This window comes from Mastigoproctus giganteus, chromosome 9 (genome assembly GCF_048544385.1).
Source record: "Mastigoproctus giganteus isolate SK-2022 chromosome 9, ASM4854438v1, whole genome shotgun sequence".
Taxonomy (NCBI): Eukaryota; Metazoa; Arthropoda; class Arachnida; order Uropygi; family Thelyphonidae; genus Mastigoproctus; species Mastigoproctus giganteus.
Genome location: NC_143583.1, coordinates 45,075,568 through 45,103,039, shown reverse-complemented (window position 1 = coordinate 45,103,039; position 27,472 = coordinate 45,075,568). Strand labels below are relative to the sequence as shown.

At 39.2% G+C, this 27,472-nt stretch overlaps 1 protein-coding gene across 1 annotated transcript in view; it reads left to right on the top strand.

Moving 5' to 3' along the window:
* The window catches only part of LOC150080194 (protein Aster-B-like), a gene marked incomplete in the record, with an annotated part of 482,184 nt that overhangs the window by 133,614 nt on the left and 321,098 nt on the right, over nucleotides 1-27,472 (top strand). The window contains 1 exon segment of the mRNA XM_090380640.1: nucleotides 2,461-2,863. Coding sequence (XP_090236766.1) covers nucleotides 2,461-2,863 — 403 coding nt within the window.

Here is a 27,472-nt window from a genome sequence, read left to right as displayed (position 1 = left end):
CTACAGGGAGCTGGTTTCCTTGCTTTCCTGTTGTGAACCAATATTTCCTTTTTATTTATTTTTTTCATTCATTTCCATTTAGTGCTTGCATATGCAAAGAATTGCTTACTGTTTATCTTGGACTCCATTAGTAACTTGATTACAGAACAGCTTATACATTCCATATTAGAACATACAACAAATTAATAATCTGCACTCATCCAATTCCTTTTTCTTTACTGATGCCAGTTTAATCAATTTGCTGGTCATTCATTTCTTTTAAGCTTTGTCTGTTTTTTTTTTTTTTTTTTTTAAGGTATAAAATTATTAGTAGCTAGACCTATATCCTGGACATTTGTCATTTAGCATTTGTATCTGTTAAAAATTGTTAATTAAAATTGTTGTTCACGCATGGATATGTATATATGGAAATCAAACTCAAGCCTGTCATAATTCTTCTTACAAAAATGGAAACCCTTCTGTTATCATTGTGACAAATGGAAAATCATTGGATTTTCCATTTGTCACATATTTGAAAAGGTTTAAATTCAAATCCTGTCTAAACTTAGAATTCTTAATGATTTCTTCAGTCAAGGCTGTAGTTAAGTTCTTAAGCAGAGAGAAAGAGAGAGAGAGAGAGAGGGAGGGGGTCTCTCCCCCCATTCAGTTAATCCTTTTCAGTTTTTCATCATACAAAACGTACAGAATGGTCTATGAGCACTCACTTATGTAGATGCTGTACAATAAAGACCACATCTTGATGTGGTTTTTATGCAGAATTAATGATTTATTGAACAGTACCTTATAGAGATAGGGAGGTTTAATTCTACTGTATACAGTAATTGTGGGACTACACTTGGAATACTGTTCTAGTTATGGAGGCCATACTTAAAAAAGGCAGCTTCTTCAGAAGATTTGGAAACAAGCAGCATGCGTGGTGAGATTGGCAAAAGAATGTGCATGTGAGGCTTTGAAAATGTGGGCTACATAGCTTGTTAATTAGGTACCTTAGATGGATTGTATTAAAGTTTATTAGGCTCTGAGAGGGGCCAATAAAATGAATAAAGGTGAATTTTCATGGTATTAAGTGATACTAAAGCCAGGAATGAAAACTTCCATTGTAAGAGTTTTCCTTTAGTTAATGAGTTGCTAATAATTAGAGTAAGTTTCCTCCATGGGTAGCTTGAGGCTATTGGCTTGTAAAAATTCAAAAGCCTCCTGCATAGGTACCTGTGCAAGAAGGAAACACATGAATAGTTTTTTTTTTGATGGTGCAGCAAATGCCACTGACCTCTTTGTGCTGTATGAACAATACTAATACTGTGTACTAATACTGTTAAATTCAAATTATGCAGGGTGGTATGCAGACTGGATTGAGGAGGTTTTCTTTTATCCAGTGGGTTGTTAAACCCCAGAATAAATTGCCTGCATGAGTAGTTGAATGCAGCATATTCAATACATTCATTAGGTGGTCTTGGCGCATTATAGCCCTAGCTGCTAATGCGCCAATAAAATCGAAATCAAATCAAATCAAAACATTCATTAGGTCTGTAGCATGCTCCATGTTATTTTGATATGATATTCTGATGTTCCTTATCCAGTTAATATAGTTCTCAAATCCATTTATGTTTTAATTAGAAGCATGACCCCCCCACTTCCTCCTTTCCTTTCATGCCTATCCTTCTCTACCATGTTTTGGCATCAAAGTTTGTATTCCTTATACAGAATGACATTAGGTTTCTATGATCCTTATAATATTAGCTTCAGTATTACAGAACTGGCCAATAATTCTAATAATTCATTTACTACACTTTGGTAAAGCATAGTAAATGAATTGGCATTAGTATGTTAGAAAATGAGGGTATGCTCTTTTCTGCCCTTACCAACTCTGGTTTTGCCTTTGTTGTTTTTTTTTTACAGCAGTGGCCCTCTGAATGAAATTCTAATTAGTTATTCTGCTCCTTGTGTCACTGGTGAATAATTTATCCTTGCAAGTATTACTAGCAGATAATAGTAATTTGAACAGCTTTTTGTTCTCCAATTATGTATTTATTTTTATTTTTACTAGAATTAGTATATCATTATTATTATTTTACTACTATAGTAAAATCTTGCTTTAATGGACTATGGAGACAAGGCTGCCCACTAAATCTGATTGTCCATTAAACTTGAAAGAAATACATATAGTTGTTGACATTATTAATGTTATGAAAACATTCTAGCAACTTCATAGAGGTTACTTCATTAGTCACAAAAAGGAAACAAAATGCTTCATACAGTTTTTTTTTTTTTTTTTTTTTTATCTGCTTAGCTGATAAAAAAAAAAAATGGACCTATTTCAGTGGACACTCCATTATTTCTTATTTCTAAAGTCTGTTAAATTGAAGTCTATTAAAACAAGGGTTTACTGTACTCTAGTATTTTAAATGGTATTTATTTTTATTTGTTGATTATTGTTTTAAGTGAATTCTTGTTTTAAAGGGATCATTTACCAAATGAAACACCAGATCATAGTCCCAAGACAGGACAGAAAACTTTGGAAATGAAAGGAAGTCCTCAGGAGCACCTTTCAGCATCAACGTTTCAGTCTGATTCAGTATCCCAGTCACACAGTCCTACCTTGCCTTTAATTGGTGGTTTACCTATCTCTCGTGAAACTTCTGTTGAAAAATCTTTTGATGGTATAGAGTGTATTCCCATTGGTAACCAAGAAAGTTTTATGTTTCCTGATAATATCAGTCGCTCTTCAGAATCTGGAAAGTCTATAGATTGGGGTCCTCAGAAATCTCCTGAAATATTATCAAAACATGAGAGCTTAAAGTCAGAGAGAAGTAGTACCAAAAGTACAGAAAAGAAAGAAAAAAAGAAGACATCTTGGTATAATGTAAGTAAATTTTTGTAGTAGGCTTTCAAAAAAAAATAATAATAGATAGTGAAGTATTGTGGTATGTTTAGAGCAACTGTTTGTGAAAGTTACATTTTGTCACTATTTTTGCAAAAAAAAAATTGTTAAAATGAAGTTTATTTACTTATTAATAACAATTTAATAACAAAACATCCAAATAGTAATGAATGGGCCTGGTGTACTGGGGTCCATGGTTGAGAAAAAATAGATACATATAATGATAACCCAGTTTAATGTAATAATAAAATATATAATAATAAGTAGCAGGCAGTAGCTTTCAAGACTAACAAGTCTCTTTTTCAACTGAATTTAAATACAACGGATAAGTGCAATGAGCTGAGTGAGGCACGTTATTCATTTGCTATTGTTGTTGCACGGATGTGCACTGTTTTACTCCACTGATCATCTAGCATTAAAACGGTTGTCTCTAGGATGGGGTGTAGACGTATGCCTTTGTGGTGGTTTATTGCCTTTGGATTGTTTAATATGTTAAGTGACTCTAGCCATAGGCGGTGGCGAAGGTGCCGTGAGTGGTCTACTATTTCAAAGTCATGTTTGGGATCAAGATCGTGGTTGATGGCCCAAAAATGTTCTGCAACTGCGGACTGGTCAGTTTCTGCAAGCGGGATTGCTCTGTCATGTTCCGTAAGGCAATCTTGGAGATGTCTTGATGTTTCTCCTATGTAGTAGCTGTCACAGTCTCTACAGGTGAAGCGATATACTACATTTCTGCATAAGAGAGGTGTGACAGGGGTCTTCACACTGGAGACAAGTGAATTTAGGTTCCTGCAGGGTAACTGCACGCATTTGATGTTGTAATTTCTAAGAATCTTTGAGATCCGTCCTGACACGCCTGGATAACAGGGAATGTAGGCGGACGGTATACTGTCTTGGTTCGGTGGTCTTGGGTGGGATGTGAGTTCTTGTGCCTGTAATAGGCACCTGCTTAGCACATGGGATGGATAACCACATTTGGTTAGGTGCACCTTCATACGGGAGATCTCGTTACGCCAGATTGCATCAGTGCTGGAATGGCTCCAAGCCCTGATCCAAGACAATTCACCAACTACAGATCCAGCCACGCACCAAGTCATCTCAATAGCACTGCCCGCACCCTATTCTTCAGGGCTTGTGAAATTCATCATAGAATGTCCACGATACCAAATTGCCCACCAATCAGCTTTCAAATCGCATTCAAATGAGCCATTAAGCCCTGAACTCATTATGGGAGAAAAATCAAACGTCAGTGAACTCTTTTCATACCTCAGCTTAATAAACTTAACTAATCATATCTAATATGTTAAATCAGTAACAATATAACAGGAAATAACAAAACTTGAACAGGCGCAATATAGCCGAAGTTGCTCTTGCGCCATTAAACCCCAAACAACAACAACAATTAACATATTAAACAATCCAAAGGCAATAAACCGCCACAAAGGCATATGTTTACACCCCATCCTAGAGACAACCGTTTTAATGCTAGATGATCAGTGGAGTAAAACAGCGCACGTCCGTGCAACAACAATAGCAAACGAATAACGTGCCTCACTCAGCTCATTGCACTTATCCGTTGTATTTAAATTCAGTTGAAAAAGAGACTCGTTAGTCTTGAAAGCTACTGCCTGCTACTTATTATTATATATTTTATTATTACATTAAACTGGGTTATCATTATACATATCTATTTTTTTCTCAACACATCAAAACATCATCTTATTAATAACAAAACATCAAGGCAGATATTGTTGGGATATCAGAGATGTGGTGTCACACAGATATAAGGAATGCAGAACTGGAATTTGGGAATGCAATGTGTACAGAAAGGATAGACAGGATAGGAAGGGAGGAGGGGTTATGCTATTAGTTAAGAAACACATAAAACCCAAGGAAATGAAGACAGTCGACATCGCTGGACAGTGCAATATCGAGTCAGTTTGGTGTGACATAAGCACTGGGAGATCAAAATTGAGAGTAGGAGTGTGTTATAGGCCTAATGACTCTGATGAGTATAATAAGAAACTGTACAGGGAAATAGAGTGGGCCAGTAATTCAGAATCTTATAATGGGGGATTTAATTTCCCGGATACTGACTGGAATTTGTGGGTTGGTCACACACACACACTAGCAAAGCTTTTGTGGATTTATTGGATGATTGTTTTCTACAAAGGGTACTAGGAAAGTTTTGCAATATGACGCAACAATGAATCACAGGAAGCTGCTTGTTGCTGCATGTTGAGACATGTTCATACGTGCATAGTAGCCGCCGCGCCAAGTCGATGTTCTCAGTTATTCATTAGTAGTGAGAGTGTAAAGTGCTTGCGATGGCATCGTGGTCACGAAATGAGATAAGGACAGTTTTGCGGTATAATTTCGTGCGTGGTTTAACCATAGACCAGTGCTTAGAAGAAATGACTCTTGCACTAGATGATGATTGTCCACATCGTACAACGATATTCAGGTGGTATAGAGAATTCCAAAGGGGAAATTTCACTCTGGAGGATTCTGAGAGGCCGGGAAGGCCACGAACGTCAGTTACGGAGGAAAACGTTACTGCTGTGAGGAAAATGCTTGGCGAAAACAGGCGAGTGACCTACCAACAGATAGAGGATACTTTGGGCCTAAATGCACCAGCAATTCGTTCGATTCTGCAAGATCATTTGCACGTGAAGAAACTTTGTTCTCTCTGGGTGCCGCATCAACTGACTGAAGAGCAGATGACACGACGTGTGACTTGGTGCTGGGAGATGTTAAAAAAGTTTGATACGGGACAATCTCGGTATGTGAACAACATCGTGACAGGTGACGAGACTTGGCTGTACTATTACGATCTGCCGACCAAGGCTCAAAACAAAGTTTGGGTCTTTGATGATGACGACACACCCGTAATTGTCAGAAAATCCCGATCTGTAAAGAAGAAAATGATAGCTGTATTTTTCAAATCGAGTGGAATTGTGGAACGTGTCGTTTTGGACACGCAGAAGACAGTCACAGCTAAGTGGTATACTGAACAATGCCTGCCTAAAGTCATTGGATCTATGAAGAACCTGCGGCCAAAGTCAAGAATAGACACCTGGTACCTCCATCACGATAATGCTGCAGCTCACCGCGCCAAAGCCTGCACCGAATATTTGACCACAACAGGACTGAAACTTCTCGAGCACCCTCCCTACAGTCCAGACCTTGCTCCCTGCGACTTTGCACTGTTCCCGCATTTGAAAATGAAGCTAAAAGGGAGGCGGTTGTCCAGTGATGAGGACCTTCAACGGGCTTGGGACAACGAGTGTGCTTTACTCCCTAGTGAAACTTGGCAGAACTGGTTTAAAGATTGGTTTCGGAGGATGGAGAGGTGTATTGAATGTAGAGGAAATTACTTTGAAAAAATTAAATAAACAAAGCTGTATTGCAAAACTTTCCTAGTACCCTTTGTACATCAGCATGTTTGGGAGTCAACTAGAGAGAGTAATACTCTTGATCTGATTATCAGTAGCGATTCTTCATGCATTAAGAATCTGCAGATAAAGGAACCACTAGGTGGCGGTGATCACAGTGTGCTGAAGTGGGAATTTACTTAAAGAAGTAACTACCATCAGGGGTAAAGGGAAGGGTTTTTTCTTTCGTAAAGATGACTACGGTAGTCTGAGACAGTATTTAAATTCTATACGGTGGGACCAACTGATCATGTTACCAACAGAAAATTCAAAATGGGAGGCATTCAAAGAATTAATCTTGGAAGCTACTAGGCTTTACACACCAACTAAGAAATATTGTTCAAGGTTGAGGCCTAAATGGATGTCAGATAAACTAATGAGACATGTGGCAGAGAAGAAAAATGCATTGGATACATATAAATTAATGGGTGACATGGAAGCCTATGATAGATATAAGCTGGTCTGTAACCAAGTCACAAAGAGATTAGGCAGGCAAAGGCAGGTTATGAGAAATTTTGGCAAATGATGCAAAGAAAACAGCAAAGAGTTCTTTACCTATGTAAACTCTAGAAGGAAAGGGATTAATCAGATTGATCCCCTGGATATTGATGGTTCAACTGTCGATGATCCTGCTCAGGTGGCCAACAAACTAAATGAGTATTTTGCATCTACATTCACACATGAGGAGTTATTATTCAGGGAGGGGAATGCCAGAAGTGATTTAAACTCTGGCAGTGAGTTACATTATTTTGTAATAACTGAGAGGAAAGTGGAGAAGAAATTGTTGAAGATAAACATAAAAAAAGGCATGCCGGGTGGATTGGGCCTATTCAATTATAATAAAGGAGGCAGCAAAGGAAGTAAGCAAACTCTTAGCCATAATTATGAGAGTTTCCTTGGACTCAGGGAAGGTACCCATAGACTGGAGATGTGCAAATGTGACCCCAATTCACAAAGGAGGATCAGAGGGCAACTCAAGTAATTATAGACCTGTTAGTTTAACTTCTGTTCTAGGGAAATTAATGGAGGCACTGGTTAAAGAAGCACTGCAGGATCATCTAGACAAGTCTTCAGTTATAGCTCGGACACAGCATGGTTTTGTTAAGGAGAAGTCTTGTCTGACCAATTTGATTGGATACTATGATGTGGTCACAAAGGAACTGGATGCAGGGAATAACTTTGATATCATATATTTGGATCTTAGAAAGGCTTTTGATACTGTTGCACATGGAAGACTGCTGCACAAATTGGAGCAGTGTGGCATTGGAGGCAAATTGCTGCTATGGATAAAGGGATGGTTGAGTGGAAGAAGACAGAGAGTGGTAATCAATGGACACTGCTCTTCGTTCAATGGAGTCACTCAGGGTTCAGTGTTGAGTCCATTGTTGTTTTCTGTATTTATAAGTTATATTGATGTTGGTATATCAGGCTTAATGTCCAAGTTTGCAGACAATACAAAAGTTGGCATTGTTGTTAAGGACACTAATGACAGTACACTGCTGCAACAGAATCTAGAAAAGTTGAGCAGATGGGAGAGGTGGCAAATGAAGTTTAACATTGACAAATGTAAAGTGCTACATATGGGAAGCAGTAACCCCCAGAGTAATATATCAACTCTGTGGTACTACACTGACAGTGGTAGAGAATAAAAAGGACTTGTGGGTAATTGTGCAACAAGATATGTAGTTTTCTGAGCAGTGCAGACTGTCTGCAAGTGCAGCTCATGGTGACTTGTCAGTGATACAGGAATTTTTCCAGCAGGGATAAGGAGGTGATTGTCCCCTTGTATAAGGCAATGGTCAGGCCACACCTTGAGTACTGCATACGGGTCTGGAGGCTTCATTTTAAGAAGGATTTGTAGCTGTTGGAACGAGTACAGTGAAGGGTAACAGGATTAGTGAATGGAACAAAGGGTTGCTCTTACAAAGAAAGCCTTAAGTTTTGCAAATTACAGTGTCTGGTGACTAGGCACCTGCAAGGTGATCTGATTGAGGCGTATAAAGCCTTGAATGGTTTGAGCATGCTCAGTGCTGATGGCATTCTTCCTCTTGCTCAGATTAATCGCCTGAGAGGGCATAAATTCAAATTGAGGAAAGTCTGTTGTAGGATAGATGTGTGAAAGTTTGCCTTTAGCCAGCGGATAGTTGATTGGTGGAACAGAGTTCCATCTTTTGTTGTGGAAGTTGATAGCCTGAATAAATTTAAGACTGAGCTGGACAGGTATTTGGAACGAACAGAGGGATGAAATGGGAGCATTTTTTTTTTTTTTTTTTTTTTTTTTTGGCTGATGCTGCTTAAGCTTGCCTTCTTGTATCATATGCCTCTACTAATGCTAATATTATCAAAACATGAAAGCTTAAATTCAGAGAGAAGTAGTACCAATAGTACATTAAAGAAAGAAAAAAAGAAGGCATCTTGGTATAATTTAAGTAAATTTTTGTAGTAGATTTTCAAAAAAAAAAAATAATAATAATAGATAGTGAAATATTGCGGTATATTTATAGCAACTGTTTGTGAAAGATACATTTTTCACTATTTTTGTAAAAAAAAATTGTTAAGGGGAAGTTTATTTAATTGTTAATAACAATTTTAATGAGTATCCCTTTTGCTATTTGCTTTATATTCAAATCCTGAACTCTTCTGCTGATCTTTTCTCCTTGAATACACTGGTATGGTCCATTGCCCAAGTGTTACAAAGTACAGTGAAGCTCATTTATAATGAAGTTCTTTATAGTGAATTTATGGGTATAATAAAGAAGTTTCAATTGTCCTTGATTTAGAGCGTTAAACACGTTAAAGATGCTACTCAATCAAATTCGTCAGACAAGACCTCCCTTTAACAAACTCATGCTGTGTCTTAACTGTTACTGCAGTCTTGTCTAGATGATCCTGTAGTGGTTCTTTAACTAGTGACTCCATTATTTTCCCCTGAACACAAGTTAAACTAATATGTCTATAGTTAATTTAAACTAATATGTCCATAGTTACTTGTGTCACCTTTTCAAATCTCCTTTGTGAATTGGTGATACATTTGCACACCTCCAGTCCACGGGGACCTACCATGAATCCAAGAAAGCTCTCATAATTATGGCTAAGGGTTTGCTTACTTCCTTTGCTGCCTCCTTTAATATAACTGGATAGATCCCATCCACCCCATGGGCCATCCTTATGTTTAACCTCAACAATTTCTCCTCCACTTTGCTCTGAGTTATTACAAAATCAGTTAGCTCTCTGTTAGAGTTTAATAAACTTCTGGAATTGCCCTCACTGAATAACTCCTCATGTGAAAATAGATGTAAAATACTCATTTGGTTTATCAGCTACCTGAGCATGATCATCAATAGTCAACCCATCTATGTTAAGTGATCCAATCTGATTCATCCCTTTCCTTCTAGAGTTTACTTAACTAAAGAACTCTTTGCTGTTTTCCTTTGCATCCTTTGCTAAAGATTTCTCATAATCTGCCTAACCTCCTTTTTGAGACAAGCTTATATCTGCCATAGACTTCTGTGTCACCTGATAATTTATATGCATCCCATACATTTTTCTTCTCTGCCACATACCTCATTAATTCATCTGACATTCATTTAGGCCTGAACCTTGAACAGTATTTCTTAGTTGGAATGAAAAGCCTAGTAGCCCCCAAGATTAAGTCCGTGAAGGCTTCCCATTTAGAATTCAGCATTGATAACATCATCAGTTGATCCCACTGTACAGATTTTAAAAATTGTCTGAGACCGCTGTATGAAAGCAAAAGCCCTTCCTTTTAGCCTTGATGGTAGTTACATCTTTATGTAATTCCCATATCAGTACATTGTGATCATTGTCACCCAGTGGTTAATTTATCTGCAAATTCTTAATGCATGAATAATCACTGCTGATAATCAGATCAAGAGTATTACTCCCTCTGGTTGCCTCTAGAACAGGAGTGGGCAACAGCCAGCCCGTGATGATGTTGAATCCGGCCCCGTCCGTAAATGCATAAACATAGAAAATCCATACCTGACTACACTCGCTACACTCACCATAAACCGTAAACGTTCGGCTTAATTTGGTTCAATCGGGAATCGTGGCCAGTACAGCAGTAAGCCGTGTGCAGTTAACTAGGTGATTCTGTGCAGCGTCAAAGAGTATTATTTCCTAATTATTATTGTAGCATCGATCAAACGAACTTCCTTTGGGTTTGACTTCTTATTGAAAAAAATAATATTGGTGCTTCCATTAATTTTCCTGGAACAGAAGTTAAACTCACAGGTCTATAATTATTTGTGTCAGCCTTTGATCTTCCTTTGTGAATTGGGGTCACATTTGCACGTCTCCAGTCTATGGGTACCTCCCCGGTGTCCAAGGAAGCTCTCATAATTATGGCTAAGGGTTTGCTTACTTCCTTTGCTGCCTCCTTTAATATAACTGGATAGATCCCATCCACCCCAGTTGCCTTTTTGTGTTTATCTTCAACAATTTCTCCTCCACTTTACTCTCAGTTATTACAAGATTATCTAGCTTACTGTCAGAGTTGAATACACCTTTCGCATTCTCCTCATTGAATAACTCCTCGTGTGTTAATGTTGATGAAAAATATTCATTTAGTTTGTTAGCTACCTCAGCAGGATCATCAACGGTTGACCCATCGATATCAAGTGGACCAATCTGATTCATCCCCTTCCTTCTAGAGATTACATAAGTAAAGAACTCTTTGCTGTTTTTCTTTGCATCCCTTGCCAAAGATTTCTCGTAATCTACCTTCACCTGCCTAACCTCCTTTGTAACTTGGTTACAGATCAGTTTTTTTTTTTTTTTTTGTTATGTGAACCCCAAACACGAGAGGTATTAGAACCTATAGTAGTTAATACCATGCTTGGGATGGAGGTTGAGAAGACGAAAGAAGATATTTGTTGACATTGGACTTGAACTTCTGTAGATTGTAATTTTCAGGAAATGCGTATGAAGGAAGGTTGTTCCAGAAAACGGCAGTTGAATGAATAAATGAGGAAGATGAAAAGTTGGTTCTGTGGGTTTGAAGTTGGACAGTAAATGGATGTTGGCTGGTGGCGGCACGTGTTAGGACTGTTTTGAAAGAGAGAGCGGGAATTATAGAAACCAATTCAGAAGAACAGTGCCCATGGAAGTATCTTTAGAAGAGGCATGCAGCAGAAACAGTAAGTCTATGAGAAAGCGAGTGGAGAGACTCTGTTAGAGATGAATCATTAATTAATCTATCTGCCCTCTTCTGAATGGAATCAAGAAGCCTGAGAGAGGTTTTGGGGGCACCACCCCAGATGCGGGAACAACATTCCATGGCAGGGCGGATTTGCGATTTATACAGAGTGAGCAGCTGTTTGGAAGAAAAGTAACGCCGAGAGCGAAAGAGAAAACCAAGTTTTTTAGATGCAGAGGAAGCAATATTTGTAATGTGCTTGTGCCAAGAGAGATTACAAGTCAGGATAATCCCCAAAAGAGATATATCATTTTGCCTAGAAATTGGAGTGTCACCAAAGATAAGCATAGGAGCAGAAGAATCCTTTTTGCGAGATATAAGACAAGACTTTGTTTTAAAAGGGTTAAAATCAACTAAGTTGTCTTTGCCCCATTGGAGAATTACCCGAAGATCGGCATTTAAGGAATTGGTAGCAGATTTTCGAGAAGTTGAAACTGATTGAGCAGGATAAGGTTTCTCAAAAATGAAAAGTGGAATTTAATGTGCTATCATCGGCAAAACTATGGATAGAATTTCAGTCAATGGAAGAAGGTCATTAATATACAAGAGGAAAAGAGTGGGAGAAAGAACTGAACCTTGGGGGATACCGGCATTAGTGGAGAAGTTAGAAGACAGAGAGCCATCTACCATCACCCTCAGTGAGCGATCAGAGAGAAAACTGATAACCAGTTACTAAAAATAGTTGGCAAACCATAAGATGGAACCTTGTTTAGAAGACCTTTATGCCAAACACGATCAAAAGCCTTTGAGATGTCAAGAGCAACTACTTGTGTTTCACCGAACCTTTCCATTGAATTAGTCCCTAAATGGGTAACATAAGCCAGAATATCACCAGTGGATCGACACTGAGGGAATCCAATCCTGGCGATCGTTGATCAGACGGAAGGTTTCTAGGTAGTTTAAGAGTTGGCGGTTAATTGATTTCTCCATTACTTTAGAAAGAGGAGAAGTAATTGCAATGGGACGATAATTGGATGGGAGGGATTTGTCACCCTATTTAGGAACTGGCTGGATATGAGCAAATTTCCAAGCAGAAGGAAAAACACCTTTGGAATAAGAAAGTGAAAAAAGGCGGCAAAGAACAGGAGTAAGTTCAGGAGCACAGGTTTTGAGAACAAGTGGAGAAATACCATCGGGGCCTGGAGCTTTCTTAGCATCATGATTCATCAAAATCCTTCTGATATCCTTTTGACGGAAGACCACAGGAGGCATTGAATGGAGCGTGTTGGGAATTGTGGGAGATGTTTTACCAAGATCATTACATGAGCTGGAAGAAAAATGGGATGCTAGCAGGTCAGCTTTATCCTTGGCTGAAGTGGCAACAGAACCATCTGGTTTGGACAGAGGTGGGAGCAGAGATGGGCAAAAGTTGCGGCAAATAGCTTTGGCAAGAGACCAGAATGCTCGGCTGCTATTAGGGCAAGAAGCAAGTTTTCTACTCTTAGCCTGTTCAAACTCTAGTTTGGACTGATTAATAACTGCTTTACAATTGTTGCGAGCTTTGGTGTAGACAGAAAATGAAACTGGAGAATTGGAAACAAGCCAATTACAATACGAAACATTCTTCTCCTGAACGGCCTTAGCACATTTATTGAAAACCAAGGTTTAGATAAAGGACAAGATTTTAAAGTGGAGTGTGGGATAAAGGATTCCATTCCTGCAAGAATAATTTCACCGACACGTTATGTGTAAACGTTGATATCAGTAGTTTTGAAACAGTAATCCGACCAAGAAAAGAAGAAAAGAAATCTTGCAGGTCATCCCATTTTGCATTCTTGTAATGCCAAACAACACGAGGTTGGGAATAGCCATGAGATAAATGTTCCATTGGAAAAGAGACAATCACCAAGTTGTGATCTGAAGTGCCTAAAGGACCTCTCACTTCGACCGTGTACTTAGAAGGGTTGTTTGTGAGAAAAAGATCAAGCGTATTGGCTGTATGATTAGGTTTGTCCGGTATTCTTGTAGGTAAATGAACAATCTGTGCTAGGTCATTAGTAATTGCAAAAGCCTCAGCATCTCGACCTGCTGGGTCGGTGTAACTAGAAAACGGAAGCCAGCTGGAGGTGTGAACATTAAAATCACCAAGGAAAATTACCTCACCGTTAGGAAAGTTGGACTGGAGAAAGTCAAGTTGCAAAGAGAGGAAGTCAAAGAGCTCCAAGTGATTAGTGGAGTTGGGAGAACGGTAGAGACAACAGATGAATTTGACAGAATGAGGTAGAGAGATTTTAAGCCAGAGAAGATCAAAGAGAGGAGATTCCAAATTGGCAAGTCTCTGACAGGGAATATCAGAATGGACATATGCACAAGTACCACCTTTTTGTCGAAAGGAATCATACAGCGAATAATTTCGGCATCTGAGATGAGCAGTAGTTGAATCAACCGATAACTGAGATTCTGTCAGAAAAAGTACATGGGGTTTGACAGACTGCAAGTGGAAATGGACATCGTTGAGATTAGAATTGAGACCATGTATATTTGTGAAATGAATTAGGAAGTGCTTGGGAGGTTTAGATCTTTTCACAGATAAGCTTGCTCTATTAGTTTGACAATTCATGGTGTATTCAATGGTAAGAAAAAGTGGGTGGGACAAGCTCTATGAAGTAATGAAGTTTTTGGATATGGTATACACATGGTAAGAATATACCCAGATCCTTGACATAACGTGGCCTCGACAATGCTCCCCTCATACACACTACTTGGACTCCCTCCAATCACTATCTGACAGAGTAGAGGTAGCAAGATTATACACTAGCTGATCCGGAAGCCTCCTAGAGACTTACCAATAGGTTCGGTCCAGTGTAATAACTAGCGGCCGGCCTGTGAACACCGTTTTTGAGCTGTACCCTCGAAATGTAAGGAATATTGGATCTCGCCACGACGTTCATCATAACCTCAAAAATCATCAATCATACTGCATGATGGAAGAGATAGGGAAGGGTTGACCGGAACTTAGCTCTAGAGATTAAACATGGGTTCCACCACTTCAAGCTTCCAATAAGCAAAGGGGTGGTATTTCACCGGTTGATGAAAGTCATCTATCACCTAGTACTGCCTGGTAACATAGAGGGGCGGCATTCCTCCATGTGGTGTGGGCACCACACCCCGACCCCTGCTTACGTTGGTTCACACCTGGGTGGTCACCCACCATGTACTTGTGCATGGAGGTTATACCCAGGATTACTAACAGTCCCACCATCGTGAAGGTGCAAGCAGAGGATTTGGCTGTCACAGACCATTCGGACTTCGCCTAAATTGGGTCCACTTGACTTGAGTGTCACCCGAATATCAGTTCCATCAGCGTTTTAGACTCCCAGGTAGCAAGTACAGCTTGTCTGGCATATCTGAAAGAATGTCTGTTACAACCTCAAGGACCAAATAGTTTATATCTATCATAGGCTTTTGTGTCACATATTAATTTATTGTATTCCATGCATTTTTCTTCTCTGCCATATGGCTCATTAGTTCATCTGACATCCATTTAGGCTGAAACCTTGAACATTATTTCTTAGTTGGTATGTAAAGCCTCGTAGCTTCCAAGATAAGTTCTTTGAATGCTTCTCATTTTGAATTTGCTGTTGATAACATCATTCATCAGTTGGTCCCACTGAATATAATTTAAATACTGTCTCAGACCATCTTAGTCACCTTTACGAAAGCAAAAACTCTTCCCTTTACCCCTGATGGTAGTTACCAATTTTGAGTAAATCCCACTCAAAGAGGTAACTACCATCAGGGGTAAAGGGAAGGGTTTTTGCTTTCGTAAGTTCTTTCCCGAGCTTCTGTTCCCAGTTCCTGGCATCACTCATCTATACTGGCAATTTCCAAATCAGAAAAAAATCATTCAATTTCTGAGAACTAGATGCATTTCAGTTACCAGTTGCTTAAGCAAAACACCAGAAAAAATAATTCATCATCCACTGGTATCTTTACTCCAAAAATATAATCTCTGATAATCAGTTTGGTTTCAGAATAAATTAATCAGCCCTGGATCTCATGGTCAAAGTTGAAACAAACATCAGGAATGCATTCATCCACCTCAATATCGAGAAAGCTTTCGACACCACATGGTGTTTTGGTATCCTGAGAGATCTGCATTCCCTTGACTTGAGAGTCCACTTGCTGTATTTCATACAGAACTTCCTTCAGCATACGTAGTAGCAGTAGTAATGGAGGCATGTTATGCAAGAAAGCAAGTCTATGAGCTTATGTAGCATCAGCCAAAAAAAAAAAAAAAAAAACCAATTTCACACATCCAGTCTGTTTAATTGTTTTCCAAGTTCCTCCTTGAATTTATTTAAGCTATCAACTTCCACGACAGATGGAACTTTTTTCCAGCAATTAAGAACCCGCTGACTAAAGTATAATTTCCACACATCTTTCTTTAGTTTGAAATTATGCCCCTTCAGGTTTGTAATCTGAGCAAGTGGAAGAATCCCATCACAATTCAACATACTCAACTCAATCAGATCACCTCGCAGGTGCCTAGTCTCCGGCCACTCCAATTTGCAGAACTTAAGCCCTTTTTGGTAAGAGGGCCTCTTCATTCCCCTCCCCAATCTTGTTGCCCTTCTCTGTACACGTTCAAGCAACTCTACATCCTTCCTAAATTAAGGCATCCAGACCTGTACTCAGTACTCAAGGTTTGGCCTGACCATTGCCTTATACAACGGGATAATCACCTCCTTTTCCCTGCTACCAAAATTCCTGTATATCATTGACAATACCCCAGCACCTGCTCTGGCAGCCTGTTTTACATTTCACAGAAAATTTCATGTCCGTCTGCACATTACTCCCATATCTTTTTTATTTTTTACCACCCTAAGTGTAGTACCACACTGTTGGTATGTTTCTATGGGGTTACTTCTACCCATATGCAGTACTTTGCATTTGTCAGCATTAAACTTTTTGCAAATTACAGTGTCTGGAGACTAGGCACCGGCGAGGTGATTTGATAGAGGTGTATAAAGCCTTGAATGGTTTGAGCATGCTCAATGCCGATGGGATTCTTCCTCTTGTTCAGAATAATTACCTGAGAGGGCATAAATTCGAATTGAGGAAAGATAGATGTGTGGAAATTTGCCTTTAGCCAGCGGGTAGTTGGTTGGTGGAACAGACTTCCATCCCTTGTTGTGGAAGTTGATAGTCTAAATAAATTTAAGGCTCAGCTGGACAGGTATTTCGAACAAACGGAGTGGTGAAATGGAATTTTTTTTTGGCTGATGCTGCTTAAGCTTGCTTTCTTGCATCATATGCCTCTACTAATGCTAATGTTAACTTCAGTTGCCACTTCTCAGCTCATCTGCCCAAATTTTCTAGATCCTGTTGCAGTAGCACACTGCCATTACTGTCATTAACACCCCCTACCAACCTTTGTATCATCTGTAAACTTCGACATTAAGCCTGATATACCTACATCAATATCATTGATAAATATACAAAACAACAGTGGGCCCAACTCCGAACCCTGTGGGACTCCTCTAATAACATTAGTCTATGAAGAGCAACATCCATTGATTACCACTCTTTCTTCTCCCACTCAACCAACCTTTTATACATTGTAGCAACTTACCCTTAATACCGCACTGCTCCAATTTGTCCGGTAGTCTTCCATGCATAACAGTGTCAAAAACTTTCCTGAAATCCAAGTATATGATATTGAAATTATTTTTTGCCTCCAGTTCCTTTGTAACCACATAGTGTCCAATAAAATTTGTCAGACAAGGCTTTCCCTTAACAAACTCATGCTGTGGCTGAATTGTTACTGTAGTCTTGTCTAGATGATCTACAATACATCTTTAACCAGCGATTCCATTTTTTCCCCAGGAACGGAAGTTAAACTAACTGGTCTGTAATTACTCGTGTTACTCTTAGATCCCCTTTGCGAATTGGAGAAACATTTGCACATCTCCAGTCCGTGGGGACTTCCCCTGAGTCCAAGGATGCTCTCATAATTACGACTAATAGTTTGCTTACTTCCTTTGCTGCCTCCTTTAATATAACTGGGTAGATCTCATCCACCATAGGTGCCTTTCTTATGTTTAACTTCAAAAATTTTTCCTCCACTTTGCTCTCAGTTATTACAAAATCATTTAGCTCACTGCTAGAATTTAATAGACCTGTGGCATTCGTCTCTCTGAATAACTCCTCATGTGTAAATGTAGATGCAAAATACTCATTCAGTTTGTTAGCTACCTGAGCAGGATCATCAACAGTTGAACCGTCAATATCAAGTGGACCAATTAGATTCATCCCCTTCCTTCTAGAGTTTACATAAGTAAAGAAATCTTTGCTGTTTTCCTTTGCCTCCTCTGCCAAAGCTTTCTGGTATTCTGCCTTTGCCTGCCTAACCTCCTTTGTGACTTGATTAAAAATCAGAGCAACTTATATCTAGGCTTCTGTGTCAGCTGATAATTTATATGCATCCCATGCATTTTTCTTCTTTACCACGAGTCTCATTAGTTCATCTGACATCCATTTAGGCCTTAACTTTGAACAATATTTCTTAATTGGTATGAAAAGCCTAGTAGCTTCCATGATTAGTTCCTTGAATGCTTCCAACTTAGAATTTTCTGTTGGTGACGTCATCAATTGGTCCCACTGTATAAAATTTAAAAACTGTCTGAGACCACTGTCATCACCTTTACAGAAGCAAAAACTCTCCGCTGATGGTAATTATATCTTTAAGTAAATCACACATCAGTACACTGTGATCACTGCCACCTATTAGTTCCTTTATCTGCAAATTCTTTATACCCAAATAATCACTGCCGGTAACCAGATCAAGATTATTACCCTCTCTTGTTTCCTTTTGAAAATGCTGCTGCAGAAAACAATCGTCCAATAAATCCACAAAAGTCTTGCTAGTGTGTGCAAGTGACCAGTCCACAAGTTCGAGTCAATATCTGGGAAGTTAAAATCCCCCATTATAACACAATCTGATTTACTGGCCCATTCTATTTCTCTGCACTGTTGTTCATTGTACTCATTAGAGTCATTTCAAGTTCGATACCAACGAGCCCTCTCCCAAACATATATATGGGAAGGAGTTCTACAGGGCTCTTTTCTCAGTGCCACATTATTTGCAATAAGAATAAATTACATGAATGAAAATATGTCCAACAGTGTGAATTCATATCTCTATGCCAGTGATCTGTCTGCTCCTTGCTGTTCACAGAACATGACCTTCGTTGAGCAGCAGCTCCAAATTTCAATCAATAATATTCAGCTATGTATGGCACAGAATGGGTATCGACTATCAAACCTGAAATCTAAAGTAGTTCACTTTTGTAACAAAAGGAAGCCGCATCCAGATCCATTGCTGCACCTAACAAATCATCTTATCTTAGTTGTGAACAGCATTTGTCTCCTTGGATCTGATTTTCGATAGGAAATTGAACTTCATGGAATATGTTAAATATCTACATACGTCTTGCCAGAAAAAATTAACATACTCAGAATTACTTCTGCTACATCATTGGGTGCAGATCGGTTCACGCTACTTCATTTTTATGGAGCCCTACTCAGATCTTGCCTTGATTACTGTGCCCAGTGTATGATTCTACTAGGGAAAACATGCTAGCATGGCTTGCCCCTTCAACATTTTGCCCTGAGGATAGGACTTCTTATAGAACTTCTCCACTTCAGTCTTTACATTGAAGCACATGAACTTCCCCTGAGGCTTAGGGGAAGTAACATCTTTCTCCTGAGGCTTAGGGGAAGTTCACGTGCTTTCCCTAAGCCTCAGGAGAAAGATGTTACTTCTCAACTATACAACTAAAATCCAAAGTCTACCTACCCATCCCATTAGGCCGATTCTTAATGACTCACAGTTCACAATGTTCAATAGAAATAAATCCAGGCAGGTCAGTCTATTGTGCTCAGATTTCAGGCATTATCACAAGCTTGGAATATACATCCTTACAAAGTTCTTCAAGATTCAAACATGTGGATCCCCCATGGTCCTCAATTAAGTCATCCTGTGAGAGTTCTTTCACCGACTGGGCTAGCCAGGTGGGTAAAGTGCCTGCCTGGCAACCCTAAGGTCGCAGGCTTGGATCAGAGTAAAATGCAAAAACTTTGGGAGGTGCGTTATGGCCACAGAAGCCGATGCACCAACAACTAACAAAAAAAAAGACAGTTATTTCCTAAACTGGGGAAAGCACTCTCTTGCAATTGTCAATATAGAACGACTCCATATTGTCCACACACAACATTATCTGCATTTTACAAAAATATATACTGATGGGTCAAAATCTGAGAGTGGAGTAGGTGCCACAGCCATCTTCCCTCATAAAACCTTCTCAGTATCACTTCCCAACGAATGCAGCAGCTATACAGCTGAATTATGAGCCATCAAACTTGCAATAGAAAATATTCTCCATCTATCCATCCAAAAAAAGCATGATATATATGGACTCCCAGAGGGTGCTTATAGCTTTACAGAATATTTCTTCTCAAACACATTCTTTAATAAAGTTCGAAAAAATACAAACTGATGCATATCCAAGAACTCCAGCACTAGATTCCAGGCCATGCTGGGATACCAGAAAAAGAATGTATAGACTATGTTGCTAAAACATCCATCCAACAGAGAATCACACAGTATCATGTTTCATATCTTGACTACAAAAGTAACATACAAAGAATATGGGTAACAGTGGAGAATTTTTGACTAAAATTCAATGGCAAGCCCAAACACATAATAAACTCGGCCAAATAAAACCTAAACCGCAATTATGGACTTCCAGCTTCTGTGTAAACAGAAGGGAGGAAGTAATCTTAACCAAAGTGCAAATTGGCCACAGTCAACTTACCCACTATTATCTTCTCACAGGTAATGATCCTCTACAATGCACACAGTGCAACGCCCTGCTTATAATGAAGTATATTCTTGTTGAGTGTACTTTATACACCACTGCCAGCCAAGTTTCATTTAGTTTTCTGCCAAACCTTAAAGAAACCTTGACACACTCCCACATCATAGGTAACGACACTAATCTGCTGGAGTTTTTCCACTTTATTAAACAGGTAAAATTATGTGATTGTTTTTTTACATGATTTTTTGACTAATGTCATAACAGTGATTATGCATGTGTAACATTCATAATTTTGAAAAGTCCAATAAGTAGCCCTTACACCAAAAAACAACAACAACAGTTAAGCGCAATACGGTAACTTACTCAATAAGATGCTTTTGTTGCATTTTTGATGTCTGTGTTAGCAAGTTTAAGCATTGAAAGTTTAGAATTTTTCAGTGAGTCCTGATGCTGCTTAAAAAACTTATATCTTTGTTTTTGTATTCAGCATGATTGATTTCCAAATGCCTACGAAGTTTAGCGGGAGCCAAAGAACTGCTTGCTAATATTTTATTATATACGATGCACTGTGCATCAGGAGCATCTTTATTTCCAACACATATAAGGCTGAAATTCAAATAACTGTCATCATACTTTTATTTTGGTCTTTTTTTAATAGGTTCCTGATTTTTCACTTTGGATTTTTGAGGACAACAATTAAGATTGTTCATCCTCACTTTTAAGTGTGACAGTATTGTGTTAGTTTTCATCAACCACAGTTGCACTACTAGAAGTACTTCCTTCTTGTTTTTAAGTTCCTTTTTTCAACCGCAAATCCACGGTCATTTATTTTAATAATATTTCAAAATACTGATAATTATAAAAAAAAAATATTTATACAAGGAAGCAAGTTTAGTTATGCGTTATGCTTACTAGTTTTCCACACTACTACAGAACTAATCTTGTAATTGCGAAGACAGTATTCACTGCACCACCAGCTCGCTCGCTCGCTCGCTCGCTCTCTCTCTCTCTCTCTCTCTCTCTCTCTCTCTCTCTCTCTCTCTCTCTCTCTCTCTCTCTCTCTGCACCGTGTCTGTTAAGGATGTTGGTGATCATGGTCTTTCACATCTCTTGATCTTTTGCTGTTCTCAGCAGGTCTAGACTCCATACGTTCATCCAGTTGGTCAGACTACTAATATAGTTTATTCTATGTCTTCCTCTGCTTCACTTTCCATTCACCTTGCCTGTCATGATGATCTCCTCCAAACCTTCCTTCTTCATGATGTGCCCAGAAAATTTCAGCTGCTTTTCTCCTATGTTCCTCAGTAATGAACTTTGCGTTCCTGCTCTTTGTAGTACCTCTACATTCGTAATATGTTCAGTCCAGGATATTCTGAACATCCGTCTCTAAAACCATATTTCTGTCACCTCCAAACACTTGGCCATTTCTTGGGAGATTTCCAGCATTCACTACCGTACATAAGGACAGGTATAACATAACAGTTCAAAATTCTGTTTTTCGTTTTCATCGACAATTTCTTATCTTTTAGTATGTTGCCCAGTTTCTGAAACGTTGTCTTGGCCATACCAATCTGTCTTTTGATTTCATTATCTGATCATCCATCTTGTGTAACACAACTCCCTAGATAATTGTATTTATCAAAAAGTTTTTTAATTTTTCAGTATGCATTTGGGCACAATTTTCTTTTTGCTGAAAACTATGCACTCTGTTTTTTTTAATGTTTATTGTTAAGCCTTTCCTACTACTTTGTTCCATTACTTTGTCTAGAACTTCCTGTAGTTCTTCTTCTGTCTCGGCAATGAGAGCGATATCATCTGCATATTTGATGTTGTTTACATTCTGTCCGCCAAATGCGAATCCTCCAATTCCATGTGTTCCTCTCATAATTTCCTTGCTGTAGAGGTTGAATAGGTCTGGAGAGCAAACACAGCCCTGTCTTACACCCCTCAGAATTCTTATGTTCTCACTCCTGTCTTTTCCAATTCTCAGGCTGGCTGTTTGTTCCCAGTATAAGTTCTTGAGTATCCTTATGTCTTTTCCATCTATGTCTAAACAATCTAGAATGTTGAAGAGTTCTTCATGTTTTACCCTGTCGAATGCCTTCGTAAGATCAATGAAACACATAAACAGGTCTCTCTGCATTTTCAATAGCCCTCTCCGACATTATCCTTATCTTGAAGATAGCATTTCTTGTTCCAATATTTTGCATAAATCCACATTGTTCTTCTCTTATCTTCGACCTTATTTTATTCCTTATCCTCATCAATATTATCATAAAATGCTTATCCGCTTTCCTGGCGTCAGTCTCTCATACTTGCCATACCAAAACCAGGCAAAGACTCTTCTTTGGTTAACAATTATAGGCCAATATCTCTCACAAGCTGCATGGGGAAAATTTTTGAAAGAATGGTACATACGAGGTTTACCTGGATCTTAGAATCCGAGAACCTTTTAACAGATCATCAGAGTGGCTTTCGTAAGAACAGATCCACTCTTGATGTCCTTATCAAAGCTGAATCGAATATTCGCAATGCCTTTGTCATGAAGCAACATCTAGTCATGGTCAATTTAGATATTGAAAAGGCATTTGATACCACCTGGCGACATGGTATTATTATGGACCTTTATCACCTAGGACTAAGGGGTCATCTCCCTCAGATAATTCAGAATTTCCTTCGCCACCGCTCTTTTTATGTCCATTATCAGAACGTACTGTCTACACCCCATATTCAGGAAGAAGGAGTACCACAGGGATCTATACTCAGCGCAACGTTATTTGCAATTCGAGTCAACAACATAACCAGAGACATCCCCAAAACTGTGGAGGCTTATATGTACGTGGATGATCTCGCCATCTCCTGCCAATCGCAAAGCATGAACACAATTGAACGTCAACTCCAACTTGCCATTAACAGAATTGAATCCTGGATGTCACGCAACGGATATCGACTAGCTGAACAAAAGTCTACCACCACCACTCACTTTTGTAAGAAACATGCTGTCCACCACCATCCTGAACTACGGCTAAACAATAGTCCGATACCAGTAGTAAACAGCATCAGATTTCTGGGCCTGATATTAGATAGTAAGCTTAACTTCCAAGCACATATCACGTATCTACGAACTACTTGTCTAAAACAGTTGAACATGCTTCGATCAGTCTCATCCATGTCGTGGGGAGCTGATCGGTACTCCTTACTTCACCTCTACAAATCTCTGATCCGTTCACGCTTAGATTATGGTTCTCCCGTCTATGACTCAGCTAGGAAAAGCACATTAGATCGGCTAAATGTCATCCAGCACAGTGCCCTGAGGACTGCTTTGGGCGCATTCAGGACTTCTCCCATGCAAAGTCTTTATATTGAAGCCCACGAGCCTCCATTACATCTTCGTAGAAAAACATTATTGCTTTTCTATGCTTCTAAGATCCAGAGTCTTCCATCTCACCCCAGTTGGGAGTATCTTTATCACACTCAGTGGGATTCTTTTTATGAGAATAAACCACATGAAAATCGACCTGCCTCACTCAGGATCAAAGATCTTATTCAGAGTTGGAACATTGATTTAGCTGATATTTTTCAGAACACAACTGCACCTGTTCCACCTTGGACATATGTTTGTGCCTCCCATGATACACATTTTCTCCAGTGGGGGAAGAATGTCATACCTCCCAATAACATGAGACAGTTGCACTCAGCTCATGCTACTCTTAACTCCCATGCCTGTAAAATATATACCGACGGGTCGAAAACTGACAGTATGGTAGGTGCTGCAGCTGTTTTTCCTTCATGTACAATTTCAGCCACACTACCTTTATCATGCAGTGTCTTCACTACTGAACTTTATGCCATCAAGTTAGCACTTAGTAAGATTATTGAACTTTGCATCTCACCCGCAATAATTTACACAGATTCCCTCAGTGCTATCTATGCCATAAGGAAGAATTTCTCCTCTTCTCATCCTACGTTGAAAGAAATTCACTCCCAACTATACTTCTGTAGCGTGTCGAATCAATCAATCAGCTTTTGCTGGATCCCTGGCCATTCTGGCATTCCGGGAAATGAAAGTGCAGACTTTGCCGCTAAACATTCTCGACCCACTCTCTCACAACATCCTCAGGTTCCATACTCTGATTACAAGCCTGTTATTCGTAAAGAATGTTACAACAACTGGTCGCAGATATGGAAAAGGAATATTAACAGCAAACTTTACCAAATAAAGCAAGAACCAAAGCTGTGGCTCTCTTGCTTCAGACCAAACAGACATGAGGAAGTGGTGTTGGCAAGGCTAAGAATTGGACACACGCATCATACCCATCTCTACTTGCTATTGGGAGAAAGCCCACCTCAGTGTTCATCCTGTAACAGTCGGCTTACGGTCCGCCGTTTTCTGCTTGATTGTCCCTTGCATTCAACCACCTGGTCAAACACTTTTCAATCAGTTTCCAGGCTTAACGTATCACCTGATTTATCTCATATCCTAGGAAACAATGCAAATATTGAAGAACTTTTAATATACTTAAAATGTATTGGCCTATACAAAAGTATATAATTTAACAACTATAAAGATAGGGTTATGCAATTAAACGATGAATAGACACAATTTAGCCTCAGTTGCCCTTGTGTCTTTAAACCTCAATATTATTCTTAGTAGAATTTTAGTTATATTACTCATTAAGCTAATGGTGCAATGTAATTCACAATCAATAGCCCCTGGTTTCTTTGGCAGAACTATGAATATGAATTTACTAAGATCCTCTGGTATCACTCCACTCTCATATATCTCATTTAACACCTCAGCTATTATCGCAATGTCAAAATCATCCAAAGCCCTTATCATTTCTGTCAAGATGGCGCCTGGTCCGGCTGCCTTATTACTTTTCAATCGGGATACAGCTGCCCTGACTTCCGATTTCAGTATTTCCGGACTTTTCAGGGTCCCGTGGCTTGTTGGTTTTTCCCCCATGTTCGTCCTAAAAGAGTTCTTCGACGTTTTCTGTCCATAACTTTGCCTTTTCCCATGATTATTGTACCATCCTTCGCTTTTATACAGTGCGACGCTGGACAGATCTTATATCCCACCAACTCCTTGATCTTCCTGTACATTGTAGCTGGCTATTAGTGTTCATATTTTTCAATCTCTTGGTACTGCTCATTTAACCATGCTTCTTTTGCCTCTTTGCATTCCCTCTTAATTTCTTTGTCCATCTTCCAATATTCTTTACTGTATCTCGGAAAAATCTGTTGCCTTTGCCTCATCAAGCTCAGGATTTTGCTCGTCATCCATTGATTTTTACTTTTCTTTTCTTTCTTTGGAATGATCTCACATTGCTGTGTTGGTCAAGGCTTGCTTCAGTGCATATCATTTGCTGTTTCCTTCATTTGCAAGTATCTTATACCTGCCTCTGACTGCCTCAGCATATGCATTCTTAATGCCATCACCTTTCTGCAATAGATCAAATTGAAAACATTCCGTTCTTGTGCTTTGTTTCAGTTTTTTCAACTTAACCAGGAGTTTGGCTGCTACTGTTACATGGTCGCTTCTGCAGTCTGCTCTGGATATGTCTTTGCCTGAAGGATGGCATTCCTAAAGCATTTATTTATAGTGATATAGTCTATTTGATTTCTTACATTGTCTCCTGGACTGTTCCATGTCCAGGTGCGCCTTGGATGTTCTTTAAACCAAGTGTTGGTAATCACTTGTTGATTTATCTTTCACCACTGTGCCCAGATTTCACCTCTTTCATTTTGATTTCCCAACCCATATCTTCCTATCATGTCTCCATTTGGCTCACTTCCTACTTTTGCATTTAAGTCTCCCATTATGATTATAATTTCCTGAGATTTGCATTGTTTCCTTGCTGTTTCCATCTGCTCATAAAACTTTTTTAGTTCCACTTCACTACTCTCTGCTGTTGGAGCATACACCTGACTGATGGCCATATGAAAAGGTTTTCCTTTGAGTTTGACCAGCAGTATTCTGTCCGATAAAGCCCACCAACCTAACACGCTCTCAGATGTTACCCTATCCAACAAAACCCCAACTCTTCTTTCGTGTCCATCTCCTCCCGAATAAATCATTCTTTGTTGCCCTGTCTTGAAGTCTCTGCTCTCTTTCCACCTGATCTCACATAACCCGAGTATGTTAATTTGTAATCATTTCATTTCCTGTTTTACATTATCAATTTTGCTGCATTGGAAAAGAAAAGAGTCCTCTAATTTCAATGCGCGCCTTTTTTTTTTTTTTTTTTCTGTTTCTGCTGCTGCTAGTTCTGCTTACAGTTTCTTGTTGACAATCCAGCACCACTTGGTACAGATAACCATGGACCTGACAGTCCATGGTTATCTGTACCAAGCGAGGCATCTGCATCTGATGTCACAGATCCCCTTCAAGCTGTTGTCTTCCTTTCTTAAATTGTGCATGACCATGACATTCTTGGCATTTTACAGCAGTGGTTTGCCATTGCCTTCTGCCGGGTGTGTTTACCGAGAACACCATCTCTCTTCCCAGAAGTTCCTCCACTTGAAACAACCGTTGTCTTCTGAGGTCATAGCTCATCTGCCTTCTTCTTCAGTTTACTAACTGTGGATTCTGCCATTGGCCATTGCTCGTTATCCTGAGCATGGGAGCCTATAACCCTAGGCAGGAGCCCTGCTGGGTACTGACAGCTGGAGCCAGCTGATCCCAGGTTTGGTCTGCGGCTGTTTATTGGTTATTCACAGCTGATCCCAATATCTGAAGGTCATTCCACTATCCGCCACCTGTGGATGCACCCAGTAGCAGTATGCTCTGCCCCGGGGCACCACCAGCACTGTTTAAACATGCAAGAACGTGTCAGCATGTCATTATCTCTATGCATACTTCTCTGTGCAAATCCCACCAAAATAAAGTGTTCTGCTGTCTATTTGATTATTAGTCTATGCCAATATATTAATAACTGAAAAGAAATAATGTTAAAAATTATGATGATACAAAAGTAGTGTACTCTACAAATATGCAAAATTTATTTATTTATTATTATTTTTTTTAATTATTAGTTACAATTTTTCATGGAACACAGTTTGGAAAATGCTAGTGTACACCATATTTCTTCAATTTGGCCTTAACCTAATTTCC